The 17,609-nt window shown below is 38.5% G+C and overlaps 1 protein-coding gene across 4 annotated transcripts in view; it reads left to right on the top strand.

Moving 5' to 3' along the window:
* RNF216 (ring finger protein 216) overlaps window positions 1-17,609 on the top strand; it is a 190,417-nt gene that overhangs the window by 29,660 nt on the left and 143,148 nt on the right. For all 4 annotated transcript variants that reach the window (XM_007186763.2, XM_007186761.2, XM_057529320.1 and 1 more), the window contains exon 3: window positions 2,579-2,712. In XM_007186763.2, coding sequence (XP_007186825.1) covers window positions 2,579-2,712 — 134 coding nt within the window. The remainder of the gene's footprint in view (window positions 1-2,578; window positions 2,713-17,609) is intronic.

Raw genomic sequence — 17,609 nt, 5'->3', positions numbered from 1 at the left:
GAAGGAGAGATGGGGATATATGTATATGTATAGCTGATTCACTTTGTTATAGGGCAGAAACTAACACACCATTGTAAAGCAATTATACTCCAATAAAGATGTTTTAAATAAATAAATAAGCAAACAAGCATATATTGAATGTTGCACCCAATGTGTTTACCAAAATTGACATTTTGAGCCACAAAACAAGTTTCAAGTTCCTGCACTGCTGGTGGGAGTGTAAATCGGCACAGACAATTTGGAAAGTTAGTTGGCATTGTCCACTAAAATTGAACATACGTTTTCCCTGTGGCTCAGCACTTCTCTTAGAATGTACCCAATTGAAATGAGTCTATCAAGATACATATACAAGAATGTTCATAACAGCATTATCGAAAACAGGCAAGACTGGAACCAACCCAAATGTCTGTCAACAGAAGAATAAGTAACTTATGATATATTCATATAGTAAATTACATACAGCAAAGAAAACTACATACTGTAACATGCAACAACACGGATATATCTCAGACGTGTTATTTGCAAGGAAGCCAGAATCGAAAGAATGTTATTTTCAGGAACTAATGTGAGTAGTTTAGGCTACTAATGTGCAAGAAATGTATTTACGAACCTTTGTGATGGTCATACGGGTATGGGCCTTTTGTGTTAATTCATAGCCTTTGCTCTGTTATACTTTAAAATTTTAAAGTATATTTTTAAAAGCTAATGTGTTTATATGTGGTATATTGGGGAGTATCTTGTCAACCATTGGGCTTCACTGTAAGGTGACAGGTTTAAAACCAGCTTTTTCGCTGGGTGCCCCATGGTTGTTGTCTGTGTCTTTTTCTTGGGCCAGTTCTTCCAGAGAGGAATCTACAGTGTCTTGAATGTGGAATCTAAGACTGTTTGCCAGCATTCAGGGAGCCAAGCGGCAGAAGGCAGCCAGGGTCTTACTCATTATGGCTGTTCCAGTGACACCCCTTTCCTCTCTTGGCCTGGTGTCTAGTGACTCTCAGCCTCAGTGGCTCTTCAGAATGGACCTCCACAGTGTGGGCCTTCTGGAATGGCTGAGTGAGAAGCTTGGCAAATCTTCTCCCCAAAATCAACGGTAAAATTAGACAGAATTGTCTAAAATAACCATTTAAAGACTGGAAATGACCAAAGGCATACAGTAATTGAGAACAGTTATTCAGGGAAATCTACGATTCTGCAACATGAATTATGCCACCTCTGATTGGCCGCCCTTGCTGCAGGCTGTGGGTTTGAGCCTTATCCACTCTTCTAGAGCTCTTGCCATGTGTAAATCTGCTGTTTTCCAGAATTTTGTTTAAATCTCTTGCTGGCTATTATCTCCTTTTCTCTTTTTTGTGTACTTGCGAGGTTATACTTTTTAAAAGTTCCTTTACTATCATTTTAGTAGGCTTTCAGCAGGTGATGGTGATAATCACTTGGATTCATTATGCAAGTTTAAGAGAAATCCTCTATAATGTACTTCCGCAGGCCCTCAGTTCAGTTGGTTGTTTCTGTGTAGGTAGCATTGGACTTAAAATCAGGCAACTTCACTGTGTGTCAAGTACTATAATAAACAAGCATTTTAGGTAATACAGCTATTTGAAGTAGGCAGTGTTGTTAGCCTTTCTTTAATGTTGAGGAAGTGGATGCCTAAAGAAGTAAATAATGGCATCGTATAGCTAGTATGTGGTAGAGCTGAGACTGGAATCCAGGCAGTCTGACCTTAGATCCCATGGATGTACCTGTTTTAAACTACTATCTTGGCATTACCACAGCCCTGTTACAGGAATGAAATGAGATAATTGGTTTTATATTGCTTTTCAAATTGTTAGGTAACATAAAAATACATGAGGCATTAACCTTGAGAAAAATATTAGAGTTTTAATGGAGGAATTATTAATTTGTGTTATCCAGTAATTCATATCAAACGTGCTTTGTCTTCAAATGAATAAAAGGACTTGGAGACCTTTAACAGAATTATTACATCTATCAATAGATGGTTAGTTTAACTCTAGTTATATTTAAAAGGAAACAGGAAAGTTAAAGTGCTTATTGTCATAGATGATAAATGGGTGTTTGACTAAAACACTGAAATATGTTTGCGTAAGTGATACTTAAGGTTTGTGTCTAAGGTGAGCAAATTTTAATATTTTAAATATTAAGTGAAAATTTTACTGTTTCTGAGTGAAAGTTTTTTCAGACCTATCAGTTTGAATAAAGCAGTGTTTTGTATTCCTTTGGAAGAATAGAGGTGAGATGGGAGGCCATGATTTCACTTTTAAGAAATGAGCAGTCAAGATTTTATCAACAGATTCCTCCAGTCTAGTATAAGAAAAAGTTGATAATCTTGAGCATAATAATTGTCAGGTTTTCTCTGGTGATTCCCAAAATGAATTATTGGCAAAGATCAGCATGGAAAAATGGCTCATTTTAATGCTTGGGTGCATGTGCTGCTTGAGGAAATAAGTTAACACTCCAATAGCTGTAAACTTGGCTTTAGGCTTGACCCTTTTCATGCCAAAGTTGAATTAAAGGACAATGTGATTATGCCCACCTCCTCCTAACAGTGTTCTCTGCCTACTTTTAGACTGGATCAGTCTCAGAGATGGACCCATCACCATATCTGACTCCTCTGATGAGGAAGGGGTTCCAATGCTGGTCACCCCAGCTCCTCAGCAGCATGATGAAGAGGACCTGGATGATGATGTCATCCTGGCGGAAGTGAGTTTTCTAAAACTTACCGTGATGAGGCATATTGCAAGTTAATAATCTGATTCTTCAGCCACTCAGTAGTGGGTAGGGGCCTTGTAGAACAGCTGAGAGCACCTCTTGTGCTACACTTGCAGCACTACTTGTTTGCACTTGTTCTACATTTCTGAGAACAGCCTCTTTTATACCCTGATGTCCCCTTAGCTTAGAAGTCAGAAACCATATGTTTTGGTCTATTTCTGAACTTAACTTCTGCACTATTGCTTTGACTCTTTATGTACTAGTCCACAGTGTTGTAATTACTGTGTCCTTATGATGTATCTTAATATCAGGTAGTGCCCATCTCCCCTTATTACTCTACATTTTTCAGACTCATCCAGGATATTTTGTGCTTATATTTTAATGCAAATTTTAAGATCAGCTTTTCTAATTTCAAAAGATAGGTAGATTGTTTAATTTAAAACATATTTTATTGTTATAGAACAATTTTTATAATATTGACCCTTTCTAACTAAGAACAAGTTTTGTCTTTCAGTCTAACCTTCTTTTATATTCCTCAGCCAGAGCATTTTGAATTTTTCTTACTATAGATCTTAAACTTTTTTTTTTTAAACATCTTTATTGAAGTATAATTGCTTCACAATGGTGTGTTAGTTTCTGCTTTATAACAAAGTGAATCAGCTACACATATACACACGTTCCCATATCTCCTCCCTCCCGCATCTCCCTCCCTCCCACCCTCCCCATCCCACCCCCCAAGGCGGTCACAAAGCACCGAGCTGATCTCCCTGTGCTATGTAGCTGCTTCCCACTAGCTATCTATTTTACATTTGGTAGTGTATATATGTCCATGCCACTCTCTCACCTCATCCCAACTTACCCTTCCCCCTCCCCATGTCCTCAAGTCCATTCTCTAGTAGGTCTGTGTCTTTATTCCCATCTTGCCACTAGGTTCTTCATGACCTTTTTTTTTTCCCTTAGATTCCATGTATATGTGTTAGCATACTGTATTTGCTTTTTTTCTCTTTCTGACTTACTTCACTCTGTATGACAGACTGTAACTCCATCCACCTCATTACAAATACCTCCATTTCATTTCTTTTTATGGCTGAGTAATATTCCATTGTGTATATGTGCCACATCTTCTTTATCCCTTCATCCGATGATGGACACTTAGGTTGCTTTCATGTCCTGGCTATTGTAAATAGAGCTGCAATGAACATTGGGGTACATGACTCTTTTTGAATTATGGTTTTCTCAGGGTATATGCCCAGTAGTGGGATTGCTGGGTCGTATGGTAGTTCTATTTTTAGTTTTTTAAGGAACCTCCATACTGTTCTCCATAGTGGCTGTATCAATTTACATTCCCACCAACAGTGCAAGAGTGTTCCCTTTTCTCCACACCCTCTCCAGCATTTATTGTTTCTAGATTTTTTGATGATGGCCATTCTGACCGGTGTGAGATGATACCTCATTGTAGTTTTGATTTGCATTTCTCTAATGATTAATGATGTTGAGCATTCTTTCATGTGTCTGTTGGCCATCTGTATATCTTCTTTGGAGAAATGTCTATTTAGGTCTTCTGCCCATTTTTTGATTGGGTTGTTTGTTTTTTTGTTATTGAGCTGCATGAGCTGCTTGTAAATCTTGGAGATTAATCCTTTGTCAGTTGCTTCATTTGCAAATATTTTCTCCCATTCTGAGGTTGTCTTTTTGTCTTGTTATGGTTTCCTTTGCTGTGCAAAAGCTTTTAAGTTTCAATAGGTCCCATTTGTTTATTTGTGTTTTTATTTCCATTTCTCTAGGAGGTGGGTCAAAAAGGATCTTGCTGTGATGTATGTCATAGCGTGTTCTGCCTATGTTTTCCTCTAAGAGTTTGATAGTGTCTGGCTTTACACTTAGGTCTTTAATCCATTTTGAGTTTATTTTTGTGTATGGTGTCAGGGAGTGTTCTAATTTCATACTTTTACATGTAGCTGTCCAGTTTTCCCAGCACCACTTATTGAAGAGGCTGTCTTTTCTCCACTGTATATGCTTGCCTCCTTTATCAAAGATAAGGTGACCATATGTACGTGGGTTTATCTCTGGGCTTTCTATCCTGTTCCATTGATCTATATTTCTGTTTTTGTGCCAGTACCAAACTGTCTTGATTACTGTAGCTTTGTAATATAGTCTGAAGTCAGGGAGCCTGATTCCTCCAGCTCCATTTTTCGTTCTCAAGATTGCTTTGGCTATTCAGGGTCTTTTGTGTCTCCATACAAATTGTGAAATTTTTTGTTCTAGTTCTGTGAAAACTGCCAGTGGTAGTTTGATAGAGATTGCATTGAATCTGTAGATTGCTTTGGGTAGTAGAGTCATTTTCACAATGTTGATTCTTCCAATCCAAGAACATGGTATATCTCTCCATCTATTTGTATCATCTTTAATTTCTTTCATCAGTGTCCTATAATTTTCTGCATACAGGTCTTTTGTCTCCTTAGGTAGGTTTATTCCTAGATATTTTATTCTTTTTGTTGCAATGGTAAACGGGAGTGTTTTCTTAATTTCACTTTCAGATTTTTCATCATTAGTATATAGGAATGCAAGAGATTTCTGTGCATTAATTTTGTATCCTGCTACTTTACCAAATTCATTGATTAGCTCTAGTAGTTTTCTGGTAGCAGTTTTAGGATTCTCTGTGTATAGTATCATGTCATCTGCAAACAGTGACAGCTTTACTTCTTCTTTTCCGATTTCGATTCCTTTTATTTCTTTTTCTTCTCTGATTGCTGTGGCTAACACTTCCAAAACTATGTTGAATAATAGTGGTGAGAGTGGGCAACCTTGTTTTGTTCCTGATCTTAGTGGAAATGGTTTCAGTTTTTCACCATTGAGGACAATGTTGGCTGTGGGTTTGTCATATATGGCCTTTATTATGTTGAGGAAAGTTCCCTCTACGCCTACTTTCTGCAGGGCTTTTATCATAAATGGGTGTTGAATTTTGTCGAAAGCTTTCTCTGCATCTATTGATATGATCATATGGTTTTTCTCCTTCAATTTGTTAATATGATGTATCACGTTGATTGATTTGCGTATATTGAAGAATCCTTGCATTCCTGGGATAAACCCCACTTGATCATGGTGTATGATCCTTTTAATGTGCTGTTGGATTCTGTTTGCTAGTATTTTGTTGAGGATTTTTGCATGTATGTTCATCAGTGATATTGGCCTGTAGTTTTCTTTCTTTGTGACATCTTTGTCTGGTTTTGGTATCAGGGTGATGGTGGCCTCGTAGAATGAGTTGGGGAGTGTTCCTCCCTCTGCAATATTTTGGAAGAGTTTGAGAAGGATAAGTGTTAGCTCTTCTCTAAATGTTTGATAGAATTCGCCTGTGAAGCCATCTGGTCCTGGGCTTTTGTTTGTTGGAAGATTTTTAATCACAGTTTCAATTTCAGTGCTTGTGATTGGTCTGTTCATATTTTCTATTTCTTCCTGGTTCAGTCTCGGTAGGTTGTGCATTTCTAAGAATCTGTCCATTTCTTCCAGGTTGTCCATTTTATTGGCATAGAGTTGCTTGTAGTAATCTCTCATGATCGTTTGTATTTCTGCAGTGTCAGTGGTTACTTCTCCTTTTTCATTTCTAATTCTATTGATTTGAGTCTTCTCCCGTTTTCTCTTGATGAGTCTGGCTAATGGTTTATCAATTTTGTTTATCTTCTCAAAGAACCAGCTTTTACTTTCATTGATTTTTGCTATTGTTTCCTTCATTTCTTTTTCATTTATTTCTGATCTGATCTTTATGATTTCTTTCCTTCTGCTAGCTTTGGGGTTTTTTTGCTCTTCTTTCTCTAATTGCTTTAGGTGCAAGGTTAGGTTGTTTATTCGAGATGTTTCCTGTTTCTTGATGTAGGCTTGTATTGCTATAAACTTCCCTCTTAGCACTGCTTTTGCTGCATCCCATAGGTTTTGGGTCATCGTGTCTCCATTGTCATTTGTTTCTAGGTATTTTTTGATTTCCCCTTTGATTTCTTCAGTGATCACTTTGTTATTAAGTAGTGTATTGTGTAGCCTCCATGTGTTTGTATTTTTTACAGATCTTTTCCTGTAATTGATATCTAGTCTCATAGCGTTGTGGTTGGAAAAGATACTTGATACGATTTCAATTTTCTTAAATTTACCAAGGCTTGATTTGTGACCCAAGATATGATCTATCCTGGAGAATGTTCCATGAGCACTTGAGAAAAATGTGTATTCTGTTGTTTTTGGGTGGAATGTCCTATAAATATCAATTAAGTCCATCTTGTTTAATGTATCATTTAAAGCTTGTGTTTCCTTATTTATTTTCATTTTGGATGATCTGTCCATTGGTGAAAGTGGGGTGTTAAAGTCCCCTACTATGATTGTGTTGCTGTCGATTTCCCCTTTTATGGCTGTTAGTATTTGCCTTATGTATTGAGGTGCTCCTATGTTGGGTGCATAAATATTTACAATTGTTATATCTTCCTCTTGGATCGATCCCTTGATCATTATATAGTGTCCTTCTTTGTTTCTTGTAATAGTCTTTATTTTAAAGTCTATTTTGTCTGATATGAGAATTGCTACTCCAGCTTTCTTTTGATTTCCATTTGCATGGAATATCTTTTTCCATCCCCTCACTTTCAGTCTGTAAGTGTCTCTAGGTCTGAAGTGGGTCTCTTGTAGACAGCATATATACGGGTCTTGTTTTTGTATCCATTCAGCCAGCCTGTGTCTTTTGGTGGGAGCATTTAATCCATTTACATTTAAGGTAATTATCGATATGTATGTTCCTATTCCCATTTTCTTAAATATTTTGGGTTTGTTATTGTAGGTGTTTTCCTTCTCTTGTGTTTCTTGCCTAGAGAAGTTCCTTTAGCATTTGTTGTAAAGCTGGTTTGGTGGTGCTGAACTCTCTCAGCTTTTGCTTGTCTCTAAAGGTTTTAATTTCTCCATCAAATCTGAATGAGATCCTTGCTGGGTAGAGTAACCTTGGTTGTAGGTTTTTCTCCTTCATCACTTTAAGTATATCCTGCCACTCCCTTCTGGCTTGCAGAGTTTCTGCTGAAAGATCAGCTGTTAACCTTATGGGGATTCCCTTGTGTGTTATTTGTTGTTTTTCCCTTGCTGCTTTTAATATGTTTTCTTTTTTTTTTTTTTTTTTTTTTTTTATTTTTGGCTGTGCTGGGTCTTCGCTTCTGTGCGAGGGCCCCCTCTAGCCGTGGCAAGTGGGGGCCACTCTTCATCGCGCTGCGCAGGCCTCTCACCACCGCGGCCCCTCCCGCCGCGGAGCACAGGCTCCAGACGCGCAGGCTCAGCAACCGTGGCTCACGGGCCCAGCCGCTCCGCGGCACGCGGGATCTTCCCAGGCCAGGGCCCGAACCCGCGTCCCCTGCATTAGCAGGCAGGTTCTCAACCACTGCGCCACCAGGGAAGCCCAATATGTTTTCTTTATATTTAATTTTTGATAGTTTGATTAATATGTGTCTTGGCGTGTTTCTCCTTGGATTTATCCTGTATGGGACTCTCTGTGCTTCCAGGACTTGATTAACTATTTCCTTTCCCATATTAGGGAAGTTTTCAACTCAAGTTTTCAATAATCTCTTCAAATATTTTCTCAGTCCCTTTCTTTTTCTCTTCTTCTTCTGGGACCCCTATAATTTGAATGTTGGTGCGTTTAATGTTGTCCCAGAGGTCTCTGAGACTGTCCTCAGTTCTTTTCATTCTTTTTTCTTTATTCTGTTCCGCAGCAGTGAATTCCACCATTCTGTCTTCCAGGTCACTTATCCGTTCTTCTGCCTCAGTTATTCTGCTATTGATCCCGTCTAGAGTATTTTTAATTTCATTTATTGTGTTTTTCATCATTGCTTGGTTCCTCTTTAGTTCTTCTACGTCCTTGTTAAATGTTTCTTGCATTTTGTCTATTCTATTTCCAAGATTTTGGATCATCTTTACTATCATTATTCTGAATTCTTTTTCAGGTAGACTGCCTATTTCCTCTTCATTTGTTAGGTCTGGTGTGTTTTGACCCTGCTCCTTCACCTGCTGTGTGTTTTTTTGTCTTCTCATTTTGCTTATCTTACTGTGTTTGGGGTCTCCTTTTCACAGGCTGCAGGTTCGTAGTTCCCGTTGTTTTTGGTATCTGTCCCCAGTGGCTAAGGTTGGTTCAGTCGCTTGTGTAGGCTTCCTGGTGGAGGGGACTAGTGCCTGTGTTCTGGTGGATGAGGTTGGATCTTGTCTTTCTGGTGGGCACGTCCACGTCTGGTGGTGTGTTTTGGGGTGTCTGTGGCCTTATTATGTTTTTAGGCAGCCTCTCTGCTAATGGATGGGGCTGTGTTCCTGTCTTGCTAGTTGTTTGGCATAGGGTGTCCAGCACTGTAGCTTGCTGGTCGTTGAGTGAAGCTGGGTCTTGATGTTGAGATGGAGATCTCTGAGAGGTTTTCGCCGTTTGGTATTACGTGGAGCTGGGAGGTCTCTTGTGGACCAGTGTCCTGAAGTTGGCTCTCCCACCTCAGAGGCACAGCCCTGATGCCTGGCTGGAGCACCAAGAGCCTTTCATCCACGCGGCTCAGACAACACTTTGTTTTCAACTTTGTCTCCCTTCACTTCCAACTTTACTTTCTTCTTCAATGCAATCTTTATCTTTCTGCCAATAACATCCTTTATGCTATCAACTCCCTGGGCACCTCGGAGCTCTCCTCGGTCATGGTGGCCTTCTAGGTGCGGGGGTGCTGCAGGTCCAACTCTGATTTACAGCTCCCCACCCTACCCTGAACCCCTCAATTTCTTAGAGGCAGATGCAGCTTGCAAATGGGAATAGGCAAGAAAGCGTGGGCGGAGATAGAATTTTGCCGCGCCCCCCGCCACACCAAGAAAAAAAAAAAAAAGTTGCAAATCCGAGGTGGGTTTGCGGCTGCTGCTACATGACGCCTCCTTGCAGTTGCTGGCGGCAGAACGGAGACCCGGCAAGATTGGGAGCGGGCGCGGGGCGGCTGGGGCTCGCGGCTAGCGGCTCCCGGCGGCGCTGCTCCGGCTGCTGGCAGCTCCCGCCCGGTTCGATCTTAAACATTTTTAAGTTTGTTCCTGGTTATTTTATCTTTTCTCTTGCTTTTGTAAATGACATCTTTTCTTCTGTGTACCTTTTTAACCTTTGTTTTTTTTTAATTTAAAAGTCTGTTGGTTTTTATATTAATTTCATAATCAGTCAGCTTGTTTTTATTGTCTGTAGTCATTTTTCAGTTGACCCAAGGAATGGTATCTGGTCCATCTGTAAAAAATGATACTTACAGTTTCTTCCTTTCCAGTTTTTATAATTGTCTAATTATATTGTGATAAGTCCTCAAAATTTTTAAGTAATAGCGGTAATAGAAATAAGAAAAATAGCCACTAACATAAATGGGAATACTTTTTCATATTTCTTCTTAAGTGTGTTGGTGACTTTTTGCTTGAGATACCGTTTTTAAATTATGTTAAGGAAGTAGCTATCTACTTCATTTCAAGTTTTTATTAATGAGTAAATGTAGAAGTCTATCAAATTCAATCTCAGCATCTGTGGAGATTATTATGTGATTTTTTAAAAATCTGTTAATGTGGTAAATTATTTTGTCTCTGGACAGACTTTGCTTGGTAATGGTATTACAATATGATGGTAATGTGCTGTTAGATTCTATTTGCTAAGATTTTATTTAGGGTTTTCTCCATAGATCTCACGAGTGAGATTGGCCCATAGGGGTGTGTGTGTGCCTGGGCTGTCCTTGACAAATTTTTTATAAACATTATTCTGACTTCATGAAGAGTCTAGAAGTTTTCTTTCTTTTTCTGTGCTCTGATAAAATATTTTAAATAATGTTGGAGTTACCTGTTCTTTAAAGATTTGGTAGAACTTACTCTAAAGGCATCTGGGCTATTTCTTTTCATGGAGGACGGTTCTTTGAAACTGTTTCAGCTTCTTTGGTGATTGACATGTCTAGATTTCTGTTGCTTTCAGTATCTGTTTTGGTCCCTGATATTTTTCTAGAAAATCATTTATTTCTTCAGCGTTTTTTAATGTATTTAATAGAGTTAAACAAAATAGCCTGTTCTTGCTACTTACTCTGAACCTATGGTTCCTCCATTTTCCTTTTCTATTTTAGTGTAGTTGTGTTTTTTTAGCCTTTTTTCTTGATTTGATGAGCTAACCATTATCTTCCCTCCTCCCTTCTTCTCTTCCACCCAGTCCTAAGAACTACTAACCACTTCTGACTCTATAGATTTGCCTATTCTAGACATTTTATATGAACAGAATCATATACTATTTGGTCCTTTGTGACCAACTTCTTTCATTTATCATAACGTTTTCAAGGTCATCTGTGATGTAGGATGAATCGGTACTTCACTCCTTTCTATTGCTGAATAATATTCCATTGTGTGGATATACCACATCTTGTTTAGCCTTTCATCAATTGATGGACATTTGAGTTGCTTCCACTTTTTTGTGATTATGAATAATGAATAATGCTGCTATGAACATTCATGTAGAAGTTTTTCTGTGGACGTGTGTTTTCGTTTCTCTTGAGTATTGTCTTAGTCCATTTGGGCTGCTATAACAAAATACCACAGACTGGGTAGCTTACAACAGAAATTTATTGCTCACACATCTGCAGGCTGGGAAGTTCAAGATCAAGACTCCAGCATGATCGTGTAAAGGTCCTCTTTCTGGTTCATAGCTGACACTTTCTCACTGTGTCCTCACATGGTGGAAGGAGCTAGGAATCTCCCTGGAGCCTCTTCTATAAAGGCACTAATCCCATTCATGAGGGTTCTACCCTCATGACTTAGCACCTCCCAAATACTCCCCCTACTGCTGCCATTACCTTTGGTGATTAGGATTTCAACATATGAATTTGGAGGCAGAGGGAGTATAGACCGTAGCAGGTATATACCTAGGAATGGAATTGCTGGATCACAAGGTAACTCTGTATTTTACTCTCCCAGACTGTTTTCCATAGTAGTAGCACCATTTTACATTCCTACCAGCAGTGTGAGTGTTCCAACTTCTCCATATTCTCACCAATAATTGCTGTCTATCTTTTTTATTATAGCCAACTTCATGGTTGTGAAGCAGTATCTCATTATGATTTTGATTTGCATTTCCCCATGGCTAATGATGTTGGCCTCTTTTCATGTGCTTATTGGCCATTTGTATATCTTTGGAGAAATGTCTATGCAGATCCTTTGCTGGTTTGTTTTTTTTGTTTTGTTTTGTTTTTTTAATTTTATTTTTTGTTGCATTGGGTCTTCGTTGCTGTGCTCTGGCTTTCTCTACTTGCATCGTGTGGGGGCTACTCTTCGTTGCCGTGCGCGGGATTCTCATTGCGGTGGCTTCTCTTGTTGCGGAGCATGGGCTCTAGGCGTGCGGGCTTCAGTAGTTGTGGCACGTGGGCTCAGTAGTTGTGGCTCGCAGGCTTTAGAACGCAGGCTCAGTAGTTGTGACACATGGGCTTAGTTATTCTGTGGCATATGGGATTTTCCCAGACCAGAGCTCGAACCCCTGTCCCCTCAATTGGCTGGCGGATTCTTAAACACTGTGCCACCAGGGAAGTCCCCCTTTGCTCATTTTTAAAGTGTGTTGTCTTCTTATTATTGAATCTTTATATATTCTGAATACTGTACCTTATCAGATGTCTTGATTTGTGGATACTTTTTCTAGTTTTGTGAATTGTCTTTTTACTTTTTTGATAGTATCCTTTAAGCCCAAAAGTTTTAAACTTTGAAGTTCAGTTTATCTTTTTCCTTTGTCACTTGTTTTGGTATCATGTCTAATACTACATATGACCTATTTTAACCTTTTTTTTTTTTGGCCACACCGTGTGGCATGCGGGATCTTAGTTCCCCGACTAGGGATCGAACCCACGACTCCTACAGTGGAAGTGCGAAGTCCTAACCACTAGACCGCCAGGGAAGTCCCCCCATATGGTCTATTTTAAAGGCTAGTTCAGGCTTCCTCACATCATAGAGGCCTCAGCACTAATGTTTATTAGTGTTTTAAACTTTTTCTGAGGATTGTAAAGACCTTTTTTTTTTAAATTTATTTATTTATTTATGGCTGTGTTGGGTCTTCGTTTCTGTGCGAGGGCTTTCTCTAGTTGTGGCAAGTGGGGGCCACTCTTCATCGCGGTGCGCAGGCCTTTCACTATCGCGGCCTCTCTTGTTGCGGAGCACAGGCTCCAGACGCACAGGCTCAGTAATTGTGGCTCACGGGCCTAGTTGCTCCGCGGCATGTGGGATCTTCCCAGACCAGGGCTCGAACCCGTGTCCCCTGCATTGGCAGGCAGATTGTCAACCACTGCGCCACCAGGGAAGCCCTGTAAAGACTTTAAAACACTTTAACTCTATTTGTTCACCTCCCAACTTAAATACTGGGTTTTTTAATATATTTTAATTCTGTATACATTTTTTTAAATTTATTTTATTTATTTATTTTTGGCTGCATTGGGTCTTCGTTGCTGTGCGCTGGCTTTCTCTAGTTGTGGAGAGTGGGAGCTCCTCTTCATTGCAGTGCGCGGGCTTCTCATTGCAGTGGCTTCTCTTGTTGCGGAGCACGGGCTCTAGAGTGCAGGCTCAGTAGTTGTGGCACACGGGCTCAGTAGTTGTGGCTCACGGGCTCTAGAGCGCAGGCTCAGAAGTTGTGGCGCACTGGCTTAGTTGCTCTGTGGCATGTGGGATCTTCCCGGACCAGGGCTCGAACCCGTGTTCCCTGCATTGGCAGGTGGATTCTTAACCATTGTGCCACCAGGGAAGCCCCTGTATACATTGTTTTAAACAATCAGTAATCACTTTACCTTCTCCAGATACTTATCTTTTTATGTTGGTCTTCATTCCTTTCTGCATCTCTGGCCTTAAAACAGAGATTATTTTTACTCTACCTAAAGAACACTCTTTAGGATTTTCTTTATAGTAAGTCCGATATTTTCATTGAGTATAGAATTCAATGTGGCAGTTATTTTCTTTTAACACAAGGAAGATACTATTCCAGTATTTTTTGCTTCCATTTTTCTTTTTCTTTGATTTATTTATTTAATTGAAATATAGTTGATTTACAGTGTTGTGTTAATTACTGCTATACAGCAAAGTGATTCAGTTATACATATATATATTTTTTATATTCTTTTCCATTATGGTTTATCATAGGATATTGATATAGTTCTCTGTGCTGTTCAGTGGGACCTTGTTGTTTATCCATCTGGCTTCCATTTTTCTGTTGAAAAGTCAGTCAGTCTTATTTTTTCCTTTTGAAAGCAGTGTGTGCTGCTGCTTTAAATTTTTATCTTTGTATTTGATTTCTGCAGTCTTCCTATTGCTGTATCTAGGTCTCTGTTTGGATTTTTTTTAATTATCCAGCTTAGATCTTCAGAAATGAAATCAAGCTGCTGTTCTGCTTGAATTTTGTATTTTATCTTCAGATATTGCTTCTTATCTCTCTCTTTTTCTAGAACTTTAGTTACATAGTTGGGTAAAACCTTTTCACTGTATTATATGTCTCCTATTCTCTTATCTAATTTTCAATCATTTTGTGTCTCTATGCATTATTCTGGCTATTTTCTTCTGACCTGTCTTTCCGTTCACTAATTTTTCTTTTCAACTGTGTTTATTTAAAATGCTGTGCACTGATCCATTGATTCCTGATCTCAGTTACTGTATTTTTACATTCTGGAATTTCCATTTGATACTTTATTTTTTTTCTTTCTTTGTAACAGTTTCTAGTTCTCTGGTGAAACTTTCAATCTAGTCTTTTATTTCCTTAAACATGCTAAGCATGTTATTTTAGAATCCATGTCTGATAGCTTCACTATTTGAAATCACTGTAGATTTGTTTCTGTTGTCTATTACTTCTCTTGGTTTTGGTTTTCTATTATGTTGCATCAACTTCTTATATGCCTGGTTATTTTTTGTTGAGTAGTAGTATCACTATATATGAAAATTTTGAGGTTCTAGGTGATGTTATCTTTCTTCAAAGAAGGCCTATATTTGTTTCTCAAAGAAGGTTTGGGAGACCAGGAAACTCAGATCCAGGGATTTAAACTATTGAAACTAGGATTCAGCTTCTGGGAGGTCCAGCATATTTCCAGTTTACCCTAACTTCAGTGGTGTACCCTTCAAGGAATGACCCTAGAGCTTGAGATTTACCAGAACTCCTCCCCATGGTGAGTTCTGAATTCCGATTTTGTGCACTTAGCTCCTCAAAAAAGATACCAAAGGTTTTGTTCAATCTTCTCATTCTTCGTTCAGGTCTAGGATTGGCAAATGCATCTGTAGAAGAAAAGTAGCTTATTTTGTTGGATTTCTTCCTCCTGGGTCCTGAGGCCTTCAAGTAGATGTTTTGGTTTTGCTTTGATATTTTGACCAGGGTTTCTGCTTTTACTCAGTAGAAGGGTTGATCTGAATGATCTAGCATGCCATTACTAGAATCAGAAATCCACTTTGGTGTCTTTGTCCATGTGCTTTATGAATCACAGTGGTCTAGTAACTCTTGATTGTATACAGGCATGTCTCTTTTTACTGTGCTTTGCAGATATTGCTGTTTTTTTTTTTTTTTTAACAAATTGCAGGTTTGTAGCAACCTAGCATTGAGCAAGTCTTTTGGCACCATTTTTCCAATAGCATTTTTAAAAATTAAATATGTACATTTTTTTTAACCATAATGCCATTGCACACTTAATAGACTATGGTATAGTGTAAACATAACTTTTCTATGCACTGGGAGACCAAAAACTTCATGAGACTTGCTTTATTGGGATACTCGCTTTATTGCAGTGGTCTGGAACCAAACCTGCAGTATCTCTGAGGTATGCCTGTAGTTGATGATATAGTTGGGTTTTGCCTAGTGGTTCTATTTGAAGAGACTTTTAAATTAAATAGGTGAATTGATCTAATTTATATTTATTAATGTGACCATTATACTTTGTTTTTATTAGTTCTCTCATAGTGTTTAATATGCTTTATATTTTTATTGCTTTTAAAAATGATCTTTCACTATATTCCCTGCATTTTTGAGGTTTTATTTTATTTATATTGGGGGCATGTGTCCTTGCTGATAATTTGAAAGGTTTTTATCCTTAGGTTTTTTTGTTTGTTTTTAGTTCTTCTAGTACTTTTATACTTTCAACTGCTGTCCTTACATATGTCCTTATATGTTGATTTATTAGCTTTAAGTGTATCTTTTGACCCTCAGCTTCTCCATTTCCCCTCCCAACATTTGATGGTTACCTTATTTCTACAAAACCATGATTTAGAACATTTATATTGAATAGCTAATTGTTTCATTACTTCTTTGTGTTCTTGCTTCTCTCTTTTCTCATTTCATTCACTGTGTAGTACTGATTTTATCATATGTGTTGCTCATTTACCACTTCTTTTTTCAATAGTTAGGTATCTTAATATAGTTTCTGTACTGGTTGTTTTTTATCACTACTCAACTTTGAATGCATTTGAAGTTTTCCTGGACCAGCTCTTTGCAGGCATTTATGTTGGGGAAAGGCTCAGGCACTATTCTTGGCTAGCAGGAATTCTTCCTATGACAGAGGACATTGGGGTGGCGGTGGGTGGGGGAGGTGTGCTTACATGCACGTATGCTTCTTTCTTTCTTACTGGCTAGCAGATACTGCCAGTTTCAGAGCAGCCCAGTTCAAAGTTCTCTCCCTCCTGCCTCACTGACAGCCTACCTCCAGCAGAGACGTGTGTCTTCATTCAGTCTAACCTCCTCAGAACATCCTTGCTGCCAAATGGAGTGGAGGTTCCCATTCTTCCAAGCAAGGAGTTGATTTTGCCCGCCAGGCCACACCACCTACTTTGGAAAACTCAGCCTTTCTGAAGCTTTCTCTGCCTTTCTTAAAATCTGGTTAGACTTTCCTCACTACATTTACCAGCTCCTTCTCATATATATTGTGATTTGGGATCACAGATGTCTGCTGGTTTTATCAAAGATTTTCAGTTCTGTGTCTCATTCTCCTCTCTGGATTGGGGTGATTTCAGAGAAGAGAAGGATCAGAGACATCTTTATTCTGCTACCTTAAAATTGGGCATTCCACTTTTTAAATTTATAAATAACATATGATTGTCTTCTCTATAGAAATTGAAACAATACAGATAAAACTGAAGTCTGTCTTCACCAGCCCCTTCTGCCCCAGAGGTTTCCCAGAGGAACTGTTGTCACTGGTTTGGCATGTGTCCTTCCAGATCTTTTTCTTTGAATTCATATGTATTCGCGTGTGCGTGTGTGTGTGTGTGTATGCTTTTAGAAATGGTATGTCTATGTCTGTGTTTTGATTTTTTTAAAGAATAGAATCAGTCTGTGTATGAATTGTTTTGTAACTTTTCTTCACGTAATAACGTTTATTGGTGAGGTTTCCATTTCATTACATATAGAGCTACCTCTTGGAGGGGTGGAGAGTTGGAGAGTATTTTGTAGAGCAGATAAATAATAGTTTACTTAACTATTCACTTAGGAACAAACTTCAGAGTGTCTCCAGTGTTTTTCTTTTTATGTTGCAAGCAGTGTGGCAGTGAATATGCCTCCTTTGGATACGTAAGGGTTTATAGAATAGATACTGAAAAACAATATTGACAAATCATAAGAATATACATTTTTAAAAAATAAGTAATACCAAATTGCTTTCCTAAATTCACAAGCAACGAATGATAGTATGAGAGTTTTCCCACATGTGTACCAATGCTAACTAAAAAGTTATCTAACTAAAAATTGTTTGCCAGTCTTGGGAGGGGGTACCTTGTTTTAATTTGCATTTTGCTGAATTACTAATGAGATTTAGCTGCTTTTCGTGTGTCTGTTGAACATTTCTCATTCCTCTACTGTGTTGTCATTCTTTCATTATTTTCTCTACTATGCAGTTATTTTTGTTTTACTGGTCTCATGTGAA

This window comes from Balaenoptera acutorostrata, chromosome 15 (assembly GCF_949987535.1).
Source record: "Balaenoptera acutorostrata chromosome 15, mBalAcu1.1, whole genome shotgun sequence".
NCBI lineage: Eukaryota > Metazoa > Chordata > Mammalia > Artiodactyla > Balaenopteridae > Balaenoptera > Balaenoptera acutorostrata.
This window is presented reverse-complemented; position numbering and strand designations above follow the sequence as displayed.